The sequence below is a fragment of the Alexandromys fortis genome, unplaced genomic scaffold (assembly GCF_014885135.2).
Source record: "Alexandromys fortis isolate MF-2015 unplaced genomic scaffold, M_Fortis_MF-2015_v1.1 scaffold_27, whole genome shotgun sequence".
In the NCBI taxonomy this organism is placed as follows: domain Eukaryota; kingdom Metazoa; phylum Chordata; class Mammalia; order Rodentia; family Cricetidae; genus Alexandromys; species Alexandromys fortis.
Genome location: NW_026067952.1, coordinates 11,181,572 through 11,196,290, shown reverse-complemented (window position 1 = coordinate 11,196,290; position 14,719 = coordinate 11,181,572). Strand labels below are relative to the sequence as shown.

The 14,719-nt window shown below is 47.6% G+C and overlaps 1 protein-coding gene across 6 annotated transcripts in view; it reads left to right on the top strand.

Moving 5' to 3' along the window:
• The first annotated feature begins 1,121 nt into the window (after positions 1-1,121).
• The window catches only part of Cep250 (centrosomal protein 250), a 46,022-nt gene continuing 32,424 nt past the window's right edge, over positions 1,122-14,719 (top strand). For 3 of the 6 annotated variants that reach the window (XM_050150643.1, XM_050150640.1, XM_050150644.1), the window contains exons 1-9: positions 1,130-1,231; positions 1,713-1,819; positions 7,332-7,614; positions 9,440-9,496; positions 10,238-10,320; positions 10,640-10,805; positions 11,489-11,595; positions 11,822-12,073; positions 13,998-14,121. In XM_050150643.1, the coding sequence (XP_050006600.1) occupies positions 7,432-7,614; positions 9,440-9,496; positions 10,238-10,320; positions 10,640-10,805; positions 11,489-11,595; positions 11,822-12,073; positions 13,998-14,121 (972 nt within the window). In that variant the 5' untranslated portion in view covers positions 1,130-1,231; positions 1,713-1,819; positions 7,332-7,431. Of the gene's footprint in view, positions 1,232-1,712; positions 1,820-7,331; positions 7,615-9,439; positions 9,497-10,237; positions 10,321-10,634; positions 10,806-11,488; positions 11,596-11,821; positions 12,074-13,997; positions 14,122-14,719 lie in introns of those variants that run through there. The other 3 variants (XM_050150642.1, XM_050150641.1, XM_050150645.1) reach the window with 3 other exon arrangements.

Below are 14,719 nucleotides of genomic sequence, written 5' to 3'. Positions count from 1 at the left end.
AAAGAAAGAAAGAAAGAAAGAAAGAAAGGAAGAAGGAAGGGTGGCTGTAGAGTCAGTATTGGACCTGCACTGAGGCGAATTCCCAGAGATTTAGTTTAGGATGTAAAGGAAGATGCACAGTTTACCCGAGGGGACTGGGGTTGGTTTCCTTTTATATCCATTTCTCTCTTTCCTCTCATTCCTCCTCCCCAGTCTGGCTACTGAGACTCTAGGTCCAATTTAATTTTATTTGCTGTCCCAAATGTTCCTCGCAGTTTGCAGGATGCCCAAAGGCTGATGTGCCTACTGTGTGCCTAGACAATCCCTGAGGGACAAGGTCACCGTATACACTGGATCTCTCAACACTTGCTGGGTATCTCTTTTGTTCCAGCCCTTGTACTGGATGCTAGAGTCAGAGATGCTCAAGAACGGCCCTGTATCCTCAAGGTCAATCTCATGTAGTGCCCATAGAGAAAAATCATTTGGTTTTTTTGTTTATTTTTTTTCGACCTCTACTAGACTAAAACTAGAGACAACCAGGAGTCAGACAAATGAAATTTCTATGCTAAGAAAAAAGCGGAAAGCAGTCGTCTAGAGGTAGTCGTAACTGGACAAACCGCAGCCCTCCTGGCATTTAAACCGTCCCAGCAAAGCAATACTGTGCAAAGGCTTGTGGAGTACCGAGTATTCCAAACGACACTAAGTTGTTTGTGGATGCTGTGTTGCCCGAGGCTGCGCGGAGGACCCGGAAAGATGGAAAGGTGAGTCGCTCGCCCAGATTTAACCACAACCAGACCCTCTCTAGCAGTCACTACTCAAGGCTCCATTAGTGCAACAGTGCGCAGGTGCCCCTAGCTCTTGGTTTTACGCGTGCGCGTTATTTAACTCTGAAGCCGCGGGCGGAAGTCGGAGAGCGGGTGTTTCTTCTCCCCTCTGAACGTTCAGTGCTAGAATTCAGAGACTGTGGCTGTGTCTATTTCTGGAGAGCGCTCGTGTGTCTCACTATACCCCCTTTTCCTTTTTGAGGCTCTCTAGGAAGTTGGCTGCCAGTACCTAATATGGCGAGAGGCGCAGCCTCGGCGCTCCGGGCGTTCGGCTCCGCTGGGCCGTCCCCCAAGAAAGGGCGGGAGTTTGGGGGGCGGGGCCTGGCCGCCGGGCTGAGGGCCGCCCCGGGCCTGGCCGCCGGGCAGCTGTTTCGCTTCTGCGGTTGCTGAGGAGCACTCGGGGATTCCCGGGGACCCGCGCTGCAGAGGTGGGTCTGGGGCAGGCGGGAGGTGCCGAGTCTAACGGTCCAGAGCCCGGGCGCCCGCGGGAATCTCGCCTGGGCAGCGGCTGGGCAGGGGTCCGGGCCTGCCTGAGCTTCCTGCAGCAGCCACAGCTCCGGAGAACTGCACCCCAGGGTGGCCCACAGCCGTAGCCAGGGCTAACCGGCTAAGACGCGGCGCTCCCTGCAGATCTCATTTCGTGCTCCCCCGAGCTTCGCAGCGCCCTGTGCCCCTAGGGCTTTGCACGTGATCTACCCCTTGAAAGTCCGGTCCCAGTCCGCTGCTCCCTCTCAGATTCCTAATTCCTCAGGACTCAGCTCGAAGACCACTTCCTCACTTCTTTCCTAGAGGCCTGCTCCAGGCTCAGCTAATCTCGATTCTTGGGTTTTGCCATCTTTGCTCAAGTCAATGTTCTTCCCCTGGCTCATGTTTGGGGCTTGTTTATTAGAAGTCATGTCTTTTTTTCAGCTCTGTGTCCCACGATGATAGTAAAGTTACTGAATGGTCACAAGATGACAGCTCTGCTAAAGGCGTTACCTGCAAAGGCCCCGTTAATCCACGCAGCGATCTACGATGTGGGTTCCATTTGTTCACATTTTATGCATGAAGAAATAAGCCCTCATAAATCAAGTTAGAGCTAGAATCTGCCAGTGTATATGATTGATGACTTAACTAGATTGTCTTTGTGTTGCTGTTTTTACATTAGCCTGTAAGATACGGAGGCGAGGGTTACAATTCACATTTTACTAAAAGGGCTTTTGTAATGGGAATTGGACCCAGGGTTTTATGCGTGCTGACCAGTGTTCTGCCACTGAGCTAATCCAAGCACTCTTTTTACTCTTTTATTTTGAGACAAGGTCTTACCAATTTACCAAGGCTTGATTTGAACTTGATGTCGTCTTGTCTTGGCCTCCTTAGAAGCTGAGATTTCAGGTCTTGGACGGCCAAGGCCAGGCTCTGAGAAGGCTTATAAAGAAGAATTGATCTTACCAGATCGATAGAATTCATAACAAAAATAATCAAGACGAGATCTGGGTTGTCCTATTGATACACCGGCAGCCCGTGTTCTTCCAGGAACATTCTTCTGTATTTTGCTCCTTCAACCCCAGAAAGCTTTAGACATGGATGCCATTACTTCCCACCCCATTGGGAAATGCTCCGCAGGGCTGTGATTTTAAGTTTTGGCTTTGACAGCTAATGAGATGAGCGTAGAATCTGGAATCAGATTAGAATTTGGTTTCTACTTTGCCACTAACTAGTTGTGTTTCTTCCTTAAAAAAAAAAAAGTGTGTGTGTGTGAAGGTGGAGTTGTGCCCTGGTGTACACAGGAAGGCTAGAAGACAGCTTTGAAGAGTTGGGGCCTCCTTCCACCTTCATGGGGGTCATACTCGGATCATCAGGCCGCCCTTTCCCTTATGAGCCATGCTCCCATTTCACTTCCCATCTAAAAACATATTCACTTTTAATTTTGTGTGTGTGGTGCACGTGAACCCAGAGGCCTTGGATCTGGAGCCGAGTTAGAGGTAGCTGGCAGCTGCCCAGAGTGGGCGATGGGAATTGGATTTGGATCCCCTGTGCAAGAGCAATATAGCTCTTAACCAAAGAACCATCTCTTTCATACTTCCTTATTTTGTTTTGTTTTGCTTTGTTTCGTTGTTTGTTTGTTTGTTTTTTGAGACAGTCTCTCCGTGTAGCTCTGGCTGTCCTGGAACTCACTCTGTAGACCTGACTGGCCTCAAACTCAGAAATCCACCGGTTTCTGCCTCATGAGTGCTGAGATTAAAGACATGGGCTATGATACCCTCTTCACACTAACATTTTTTAAAACACTGTTTTTCCTCCGTTCTTTCTTTTTACTTCTTCTTTAGGATTTTATTTATTTTTATTTTGTATGTATGAGTGCTTTGCCTACATGTGTGTATGCACACCATCTGTGTGCCTGGTGCCATCAGAAGTCAGAAGAGGACCTCAAGCCCTCTGGAGCTGGACTTGCAAATAGTTGTTAGTCATTAGTGAGTGTTAAGAATGGAACCCAGCTCTTCGAGAACAAGTCTTCCTAATTGCGGAGCCCTGAATCTTAGTTTTCTTGATTGTAAAATGAGGATAGTAATTTTTTTTTCAAGACAAAATTTCTTTGTACACAGCTCTGGCTGTCCTGAAACTCATTTTGTAGCCAGGCTGACCTCAAATTCTCAGAGATGCTCCTGCCTCTGCCTCCCAAGTGCTGGCATTAAAGGCTGATCTACCACTGCCCAGCTGAGACAGTAATCCTATACCGCTAAGGTTTATTTTTGTTTGTTTGTTTTTGGTGTTTGTGTTCTTTTTTTTTTTGATAGTGAAGGTTGCAACTGATTATTTTAAGAGTTAAACACTGTACACACTGTACATGATCTTACTTTTGCTTTATGAATGGTTATGGAGCTGCCAACACTTTGTAAAACATAAGGATCATTTTACTTAATGTTAGCTATCAGCCAGTCAGGTTTATTGGGCACTTTATACACACCAGGTCTACTTTAGGAGCTTTGGAATACAGCATTTAGTAAAGTGATGTTAGCTGGGGTGACGGTACACATTTGTAATCTAAGTACTTGGAAGGCAGAAACTAGATTCACGAGTTCTAGGTCAGCCTGAGCCACTGTAGCAAGCCACCGTCTCAAGCAAAGAGAAAACAGTATTCCTGTACTGGTGGGGTTTACACTTTGGTAAGTCGTCGCACATAATAATTAGAGGCCACTAGACCTGGTAAGTAGAATTGCCAGTGCTTACGTCTGGGAGTGGTGTTACTTTACACGACACAGCCGTACTAAAAAGGTGACAGCTGATCCAAGACCTGGTGAGCGCAGCTCCTGCTGTGTTCTAAGCACGTGAGGGTGGCTGGCTATGTGGTCGGAGGCACGGCCAAGGAGGTGAGAGAGGATTAATTCATTTGGCTAATATGGGTCAATTAGGACTCTACGGACGATTATAAAGATCTTCTTTAACTGTAGTTGGCTGTTACCTAGGGTTTGGGGGTTTCGTTTTTTGAGACAGGGGGTCTATGTGTAGCCCAGGCTGCCTTCAAACTTACTATGTAGTCCATGGAAGACTCTAACTTTGAACACTCCTTCCGCCTCAGCCTCACAAGTGCCAGGATTTTAGGCATGTCCCACCATGCTTGGCTGCTTATGTTTTGTTTGTTTGTTTGTTTTATTTTGTGTGCGTGTGTGTGTGCAAGTGTGTGCTGCAGTTCTCGGGTAGAGGTTAGAGAACAACTTTATGGGGCAATTCTCTCCTTCCACTCTGGGTTCTGTGGACTGAATTCAGGCCGTCAGGATGGTAACAAGTACTTTTACTCCCCGAGACAACAACAGCAGCCTTGTTGTGTTTTTAAAAGGATCCTGTAACTGTTCTGTTGAGGAAAAGCAAAACAAGACAGACTTTCGGAGGTATCACGAGCACCGAGGAAGCTTTGGCTGTGCTCCAATTACGCAGCCGTACAAGGAATTATCCCGAGTTTGGTATTAAGGGGCAGTTTTTTACTGTCTCACACAGCCACTGTGGGTCGGAAGTTGGAGCAGATTGGCAGGTGTTTCTGGTTTAGGAGACACAGGCAAGGCTGACAGTGATCTGAGGTTTCAACCAGAGGCTGGAAAATCTGCTTCCAAGATGCCTCACTCACAAGGCTGTTGGCAGAAGTCCCAATGCTTTCTCCTGGGCCTCCTCAGAGGTACTTGTGTGTCCTCAGGACAGAACAAGTGTTTCTCCAGAGAGGTTGTTCAGAAGAGTAAGCGAGCAACAAGCCACAGTACCTTCTGTGACCTCGTCTCTGAAGGCATTTCTACTTAAACATTCGTTTGTTTGTTTGGTTGGTTGGTTTTCAAGACAGGCTTTCGCTGTAGCTTTGGAGCCTGTCCTGGAACTAGCTCTTGTAGACCAGTCTGGCCTAGAAATCACAGAGATCCGCCTGCCTCTGCCTCCCGAGTGCTGGGATTAAAGGCGTGCACTACAACTACCCGGCATTACTTAAACATTTTTTTAAAGATTTATTTTATTATTTTATGTGTATGGATGTTTTGCCTGCACGTATGTATGCGCATTACATATATGTCCTCAGAAGTCAGAAAAGGGTGTCAGAGCCCCTGGCGCTGGAGTTACAGATGGTTGTAAGCCGCCATCTGGGGGCTGAGACCTGAACGCTGGTCCTCTGTAAGAGCATCAGGTGCTCTTGGCTCCTGAGCCACTGTCTAGTGTTAGTCATCTCTACTTTAGTCATACTCCACTCAAAGAGAAAAGTTGGTTTCACTTTTTAATTTTAGACTTGATTTGATGTAACCAGGTTAACCTTGAACTCACTTTATAACTGAAAATGACTTTAACCACTAGATCCTTCTGCTTGACCTCCTGACTGCCCAAGCTGTACTACAGCCAAATTAGGCTCTGTCTCATTTTCTGTGGTGGTAGTGGTGAGGATAGTAGTTGGGTGGGATTTTTTGTTTTCTTTTTCTGTTCTTGTTTTATGTGTGTAGTGTGTGTGCAAGTGTATATCCACGTTCACTGTGCAGGAGCAGAGATTAATATTGAGTGTCTCCCCTGATCTTATTCCATCTTATATGTTGAGTCAGGGTCTTGTATTTGAATGCAGAACTCACCAATTTTAGCTAATGGAGATAGTCGTCAGTGCTACCTAGGAAGTGAGTGTATAGAGAGACTCAGGGCTGAGCCCTGGAACCCTCAGTCTTTAGATGACGGAGAGGCAGGAGATCTCAGGTCATGGCCTTGTTTGTTAGTAGCCTGGTTATTCAGAAGAGCCAGAAAGGCTTTTTGTGTGTGTGTCCTTTCAATCATGAATGTTGGCATCTGTTTTTGAATTTTTAAAATTTTTATGGAATGGTAGCACACATCTATAATTACAACACTTGGGAGGTAGAGGCAGGAGAGTCAGGAGTTTGAAGTCATCTTTAGCTACATACAAGTTTCAGGCCAACTTGGGCTGTATGAAACCCTATTGAAAAATAAAAGAAAGAAGAAGAAGAAAAAAGAGAGAGAGAAAGAGCCTGCAGGTCACTAAATTTATAACCTCTGGCCTAGAATGGGGCCCATGCATACACGTTTCTTTAGTGTGTATTACTGACAATTGACTGTGACTAAAATGAATTGGACAGTTGTTACTGTTGAGACACTCACACTTTGGTAGCAAAGACAGACAAATGCTGATGGCAAAGACGGGCGAACAGTGGTGGGTGCACTCCTTTAATACCAGCTCTTGGGAGACAACCAGGGCTGCTCAGAGAAAGCCTGTCTCAAAAGGTAATGTAGACATTAGAACACCTATTTTTGAATACACGTGAATGAGTGTGCACGGGCACACATACACATGTATAGCTGTCAAAATTTGATGTCTTCAAGGCTTCATCTGGGTGGGCAGGTAGTAGGTAGACTGAGTCATGACGTAGATCATATTCTGGTACATGAAAAAGATTTGGGTTCTCGAAACTTCTGTGTGTGCACATGCCACAATGAATTTAATTGTTGTGTTGTCGCTTCTGCCAAACTGACAGCACCTTCACGATTGATCCCACAGATTGCTGTGGGTCATGTGCCGAACAGAGGGTGCAGCGGCATAGCCGGGGCTCTTAGCTTAATGCCGGGTCCCAAAGGCACACTGGAAGCGGGAGTCCTCTGACAGTGCCCATCATAGCTCCTCTTAGAGGGTAGGGTCCATCCTAGTCTTTTCAAAGTTCTGAAGAGGGGACTGGAGAGGCGGCTCGTTGGTTAAGAGCACTTGCTGATCTTGCAGAGGACACAGATTTAGTTCCTAGTACCCACATGGTAGCTCACAACCATCTGTAACTCCAGTTCCTGGGTATTTGATATTCTTTTTTGGCCTCTTCAGGTACCAAGACCACACATGATGCATATAAGTGCATTCTGGCAAAACACTCAACACACATAAAAATAAGTAAATATTTTAAAGGGAAGTTCTGAGGAGTCCTGTAATAAAGGAACTTATTTACTTCATTCAGCCAGATTCACCCCACTTAATGTTTGCTGAGTAATTTTGAGAAACCTTGCCTTTTCGATTTTCTTGTATGTTTTGGTCTCTAGCTCAAGAGGAGATCTAAGACACATAGATCAGTGGTTAGACTCCCTGCTGCAAGCAATCTGTAGCCACATAGGAACTGTGAGTCTGTTCTCGGATGCTCGCATGGAGACAGGAAGCCCTAGGTTGAACATGAAGCCCCAGCCATTGCAGCTGGTGCTAGAGGAGCAGGTGCTGGCACTGCAGCAGCAGATGGCGGAGAACCAGGCTGCCTCCTGGAGGAAGCTGAAGAATTCCCAAGATGCCCAGAAGAGGCAAGCGACCCTTGTGAGAAAGCTGCAAGCCAAGGTGAGGCAGTTGCCGCTATGGGGGAGGGAAAACGAAAGCCCCACCCCGAGTTGAGTGCTAGAGTGGGATGAGGGCTGGATGAAGGAGAGACCATGGAGGGGAATGGACCAAACATCCTGGTGAGGAGGGCCCAAATATTCACCTTTCAACCATAGCCTCTCCTTTGATGGTCACACTATGCCAGGAAGTGTGGTTTGTGTTCCTTTCAATCTGACATTCACAATAATTAGTTGTCTAGGCTTGTTCTCATAAACTAGAGCAATGGCCCTCAGCCTTCCTAATGCTGAAACCCTTTAAATACAGCTCCTCATGTTGTGACGACCCCAACCATAAACTTATTTTCTATGCTATTTCGTAACTGTATTTTTGCTAATATCTGTGTTTTCTGATGGTCTTAGGTGACCTTTGTGAAAGGGTTGTTTGACTCTCTCATGGGGGTCATGACCCACAGGATGAGACCTGCTAGTCTAGAACTAAGCCCAAATTCAGTATACAGGGCATATAGAAAATATGTGTGCACATGTGCTCACATGCGTGCACAGGTGCTTGTCAACTGTGAGTGAGAATACGGAAACAAGGGGTCACTGTTGAGTATCCTTGTCTATCACTCTTCACCCTGTTTCTTTTTTTTTTTTTTTTTTTTTTTGGTTTTTCGAGACAGGGTTTCTCTGTCCTGGAACTAGCTCTGTAGACCAGGCTGGTCTCGAACTCACAGGGATCCGCCTGCCTCTGCCTCCCGAATGCTGGGATTAAAGGCGTGCGCCACCATCGCCCGGCTTCACCCTGTTTTTTAAGTTTTATTTTGTGTATCGTATGCATATGTCTGTGTAAGCGTGTATCGTGTGTGTTGATGAGTTGTGAGCCATGTGTGCTGGGTGCTGGGCACCAGATTTGGGTCCTCTGAAAGAACAGCAAGCTTTTAAGCACTGATCTGTCTTCAACCTCCACCACATTGTTTTTAGGACAGGGTCTCTCTCTGAACTGGAGCTCATAGATTCGGCAGGCCGGCTGGCCAGGGAGCTCCAGGAATCTGCTGCCTTGTTAGCACTGGGATGGTGGCTTTTTATGCTGGGGATCAGAACTTGGGTCTTGATGCTTGCACAGTAAGCATTTTACTTTTGATTTATTTATTTATTTTACTTTGAGTTAGGGTTTCTCTGTGTAGCTTTGGATGCCCTGTGTAGACTAGGCTGGCCTCAAACTCAGAGATCCACCTGCCTCTGCCTCCTGAGCTGGAATTAAAGGCGTGTGCCACCACCAACAGGCACATTTTACTGACCAAGCTATCTCACCAGCCCCTTGGAAATATTGATTTAAAAAAAGAAAAAAGTCCTTGTGTAAGTGGGAGAGTACAAGCATGCACACACCTGACACGGGTCGAGGTCAGGGGGCCATCTCCAGGTGTCCACCTTGCTTCTACCCTGCTGAGAGAGGGTCTCTTTGTTTGCTACAGTATGCCTCAGGTAAGCTATCCAGTGAGTTCTGGGGATGCTCCTGTCTCTGCCTCCTGTCTTGCCATAGGAGTGCTGACCTAGAGACACACACTACACATCTGGCTGTACTTGAATTCCGGGGATCTGAGTTCAGGCGTTAGGATGCTTGCACAGCAAGTGCTTCCCCACGGAGCCACCTCCCCGGAAAGTATTATTTAAACACTCAGCAGAAAGTATTATTTAAACACTCAGCTAGATACCGTTAAGATGCTGTGGCCTTACTTCACCATCACCACCCACTTCCTGTGTTCACAGCAGATTTGCCCACGAACCCTGGAGCCTTGGCTTGTGTTGTTTATACGCATGCTCAGGGCCTGCTCTTTTTGCTTTAGGTTTTACAGTACCGGAGCTGGTGTCAAGAGCTGGAGAAGCGCCTAGAAGCCACCGGAGTAAGTGAGGTTGAGTTCTGGACTTCCCCTGAGAAATTCCATCCCATGGTTTTCCTTTTATAAATGCAGATTCTGGGGACTTAACATAATCGAATGGGCATGTAGACTCATAAGGGAAATTCATTTTTCATCCAGCAGGGGTCAGTGTTTATACGTTAGGAATATGCATGCCTCCAAGCGTGCCTGCAGTAGTTTGTTCCCTGGGGAGGACTGGCTTTGGAAGACCCTTATGTCACTCTCTGTTCCCAGCGTTCTTAGGCAGCTCCTCATTCCCCCTAGAAAACTTCTCAGAAGAAGGAAAACCAGAATGTGTTGAGCACCGTTTGTGCAGACCACGAGCCATTTTGTATTGTTGTGTCACGGGGCTTGCAGACTCTCTGAGAAGAACCCTTTGCTTCTCTCTGAGAAGCCACCTTTGCTTTGTGGTCTGGAGACGATGAGTGACTTCCTGAGGTCCAAATCAGTGGACTAGAAGTTAGGGCCACAGTGAAACATGCAGCTTACGCCCCTCGGGTTAGGTGCCGTTTGCCATAAGTTCCATCTTTTAGGGCTGGGGATTGGTTCACTTTGGGGAAAGGAGTGCAGTGTGTTTGCTTTCATGACAGTGACTGAGAAAAGAAGCAAATTGCTCCCAAGAGAAAGAATAAGAAAGGAAGTGGGCTGCTGTCGAAGGAGGCATCAGGGAATTGTCCTGGGTGATGTTTTTGTGTGGTATTCTAAGGCCTGTCTCTGTCTCCTAAGGGACTGATCCCTCAGCGGTGGGAAGGTGCAGAAGAGCCAAACCTGGAACAGCTGCTGGTCCGGCTGGAGGAGGAGCAGCAGAGGTGATGGACCCCAGCCTTCCTGAGCTGACTGGTCATGCAGAGGGTGGAAAGGCTAACCATGTGGTGGGAAATGCTGGGTGTGGTGGTTCATGTGGGTAGTAGGGCAAAAAGAGAGGGAGGGAGGGAGGGAGGGAGAGAGGGAGGGAGGGAGGGAGGGGGGGGGGGGGGGGGGGGGGGAGGGGGGGAGAGGGCGCTTGGGAACCTTGTGTTCTGAGGGCAAACTTTGGTGATGGAAAGTTGTGTTCACTGTCTTAATCCCAGGAGCGAGGGTGGGACCGGACCTTTATTTGGTCCTTGCTCTTCTCGATTCCCAGTGCAGGTGTGAGAGTCTAGTGGAAGTGAACACGGAGCTTCGGCTGCACATGGAGAAAGCCGATGTGGTGAATAAGGCCCTTCAGGAAGATGTGGAGAAATTGACAGTGGACTGGAGTCGGGCCCGGGACGAGCTAGTGAGGAAGGAGAGCCAGTGGCGGATGGAGCAGGAGGTACGGGAAACAGGAGTGGTGTGTGCACTCTGGGTGCTATTCTGGGCAGCGCTGGAAAGGGTTAATTCTTAGACCTGGGTGGAAACTGATCTTTCATTGTTCCAGCCTCTGCTTAGCCTGCCCAGGCTGACAGCTGTGCCCTGTTTCAGCTTTCTTCCTAGTTCTGCCTGGTCTGGGCTTTGCTGGCAGGTAGCAGAACACTCAGCTCTTGCAAACGCAAGTAGCTTAGCTGATGGTAATAACTCCCATTTGCCAAGCCGCCACTGCATGTCCTTTTCTGTTCTGGCCAAGTGGAAGGCCACTTTTCTTTTCTTTTTCTTTTTTTTTCGAGACAGGGTTTCTCTATAGCTTTTTGGTTCCTGTCCTGGAACTAGCTCTTCTAGACCAGGCTGGCCTCGAACTTATAGAGATCCGCCTGACTCTGTCTCCCGAGTGCTGGGATTAAAGGCATCACCACCGCCTGGCGGAAGGCCACTTTTCACACAGGCCCTTTGACCTCTTGAACCTCACTGCCAACTTTAGCAAGCCCTTCGGTGTAGCCTGAATGTAGACACCCCATTCATAAGCTGTCTCCTCAAAGTCCTTCCCTTCAGTCACCTTCACGCAGCAGCCATAAAGAATCTAGGACTCTTGTGTTGCTGTAAGGTCCCCTGCCCTTGGGTATGACTTGGTTTTCTGAACAGTTTTTCAAGGGCTATTTGAAAGGTGAACATGGCCGTCTGCTCAGTCTGTGGCGTGAGGTGGTGACCTTCCGACGTCACTTCCTGAAAATGAAGTCAGCTACTGACAGGTCAGTATGGGGGATGAGAAGAGAGGTTTGCCCCTGCTGAGCTGGACATAAGGCAGCAGGCTCTGTAGGAGAGGATCTGGGGGCAGTAGGTGTGGGCTAAGAGGGAGAGCTGCTGTTACTAGATACAGATGACCTTCTCAGGTCTGCCCCTTAAGCTTCCTGGGCCTTGTGGCCCAGCTCTCTTCCTTGTTTCCTTGGAGTCTTCAATGTTCCTTTCTGTGCTCAGAGATCTGACAGAGCTAAAGGCTGAACACGCCAGGCTTTCAGGGTCCCTGCTGACCTGTTGTCTGCGCATGACCGTGAGAGCTCAGTCTCGTGAATCCAGTGGCTCTGGGAGAACCGAGGAGAGTGAGCCGGCCCAGCTGCTGCTGCTAGTAGCTAAGACCCAGGCGCTGGAGAAGGAAGCCCACGAGAAGAGCCAGGAGCTGAGACAGCTGAAGAGCCAAGGGGATCTGGAGAAGGCTGAGCTCCGGGACCGGTAAGGCAGCACGTGGTCCCAGGAGGAATTTACTGAGGGAAAGCCGACTCCCTAGAGAGTTGTGGGTGGGCAGAAAAGATGTCAAGAACACACCCACCCTGAGAGGGGAAGGAAATGTGACCTCTCAGTCCCTTAGGAACCCAGTGTCTCAGTTGGGGTCTGTTACTGTCCCCCTAGCTACCTTGCAGCTCAGTCCCTCTCCTGATAGTTGGTGCTGCTAGCTGTTCTCTGCCAACAGCGTCTCCTCACAGCCATGCTCCTCCACGCATCTGTCTCCCCGTGTCTCCCCGTGTACGGCCTGAGGCTGGGATGCCTCCCTTCTTCCCTCTGCCTTGCCCTTTAAGGTGGTGTTCAATGTCCCCTCTCCTGTGACTTCTCTGACTTCAGTAGCTTTTAGTCCTGTGAGTTTTTTTGCTTGCCTGTTACAGCACTAATCTTACTGTATCTCTTTAGTTCCTTTATTTCTTTGTATCCTTTCTTTCTTTTGGTGGTGGTGGGTGGGTAGCTTATTGTCTTTCTTGTGTTGGGGATTGAACTCAGGGCCTTGCATATCAAACTCTCTACCATTGAGCTATATCCTACCTTGGCTATTTTAACTTTGGATTATAATAAGTTGGAAGACATGAGCAAAGTAGCACTGACTATCAAGGACAGTCTGTGTGTCATGGCCAGGGTTCTGTCCCTGTCTATTGGTGGGACATAAGTTGGTGTGTACATAAGCTGGGGACAGTTTTGTTTTCTTTTTGCTTTTGGAAACATTAAGAACAAAGATCATATCTTACTAAGTTTGTATCTTTAATGTTTTGTACTTTCTTTATCTCTCATATAATAGATAATTATTTGTTGAATGACACAATATTTAAATAAAACCAATACAGTGATCTAGGTCCCCAGAGGTAATTCATAATAAAATTATTAAGGTTTAAATTTTTCTTTTAGCCAGGTGTGGTAGTCATTACTTTTATTGTTTTTTTTTTTTTTTTTTTTTTTTTCCCAAGAAAGGGTTTCTCTGTGTAGCCCTGGCTGTCCTGGAACTCACTCTATAAGACCAGGCTGACCTCGAACTCAGAGACCTCCTGAGTTCTGGGATTAAAGACATGTGCCACTACTGCCTGACTGGTAGTTGTCACTTTTAATCCCAGCTCTTTAGAGTTATAAGCTGGCTTGAACTCTCTGAGTTCAAGGTCAGCCTGGTCTACACAGCAAATTCTAGGCCAACTAGGGCTATGTAGTGAGAGCTTGCCTCCAAAGTGAATAAATGAATGAGTGAATGATAATTTAAGACAGATTTGTTAGCCAGGTGTCATGGCTCATGCCTATGATCCTAGTACTCAGGAGGCTGAGGCAGGAGGATTTCTAGTTCAGGATTATCCTAGACTACATAGAGAGTTTCAGGCAAGACTGGGCTATATAGAAACAAAAACAAAGAGGAAAGAAAGGCATGTGTAATACTGCTCCCAAAGCTCTGAGATACACTGTTAAATGATAGAGCTGCTGATAATGTTGCTGGGCATCATTAGCTATATTGTCTCCCAAGTCATCTGTCCTTTTTCCCTATCAGAGTCAAAACCTTGGGCTGGAGGGACCTTGGGACTATCCCCTGTGGTGGCAATTCTGATGTTCTTATTGGCTTCAGGGTGCTTGACTTCACAATCAAGCAAGGCCTGGAATGGCCTAGGCCAGGGCTTTCCTTCAGCTCTCGGGCCCACAAACGCGTGTTCCAGTCTTGAGATGTGGTAAATCCCTGCATGTGTCTGAGTGGCTTTTGGCTTTCCCCACCAGATCAGAACTCTAGAGTCAGATGTTATTCAGGGAGTAAAAGGACTGGGCATGCCCAAGGGATTCTGGGAGCTGTAGTGGGAGTGTCCGTGTGGGGCTGAGGTGTGTTATTGTGTGACTTTGCCTGTGTCCTTGGGCTATCCAGGAGACAGTGCTACGCCTCTTTCCTCAGAGTGACAGAGCTCTCTGCTCTGCTGACCCAGTCTCAGAAGCAGAATGAAGATTATGAGAAGATGGTGAAGGGTCTGAGAGAGACAATGGAGATCCTGGTATGTGATCCTGGGTTGCAAAGGAGCTGTGTGGTTTGACAGGTTCCTTCTCCTTTGTGGACAGTAGTGAATGGCGCCAGTTAGATGGTCCTTGATGAATCCTCCAAAGCTGGAAAGTGAACTTTGGCCAAATCTGAAAATTAGTTAACTCATTCATTTTCCTGTTCAGTAAAACAACAACTGTCTTCTATCCTGACTGTAATCCTGGGGAAACACAATGGCATAGATATGAAATGTGTCCTTCTGAGAGACTTGTCATAGTGAATTTGAGGCCAGTGTGAGCTACACGAGACCCTAAGGAAAGCTGAAGGGGTGGGAATGAGCAAGGTATCAAGGAAGGGATCTGTGGAGAGCTGAAAAACCAAGTCACATAGGAGACTGCTTACCCTGGAGCAAGATAGGCTTACTTCCTTCACGTCTCTGAAAGGAGAGTCGATGGCGGAAAGCCCTTCATGTTCTCCAGCGTAGAGCCATCACCAGCGGTTGGGGTTGCAGATGAGGTTGTAGGTTTTGGCTCAAGCTGGAGCTGTCTCTGGAGCGGTGTGTGTCTTATGAAGAGTGTGCTTGTGCTCACTGACTTAAACGTCTGTCAGGATGT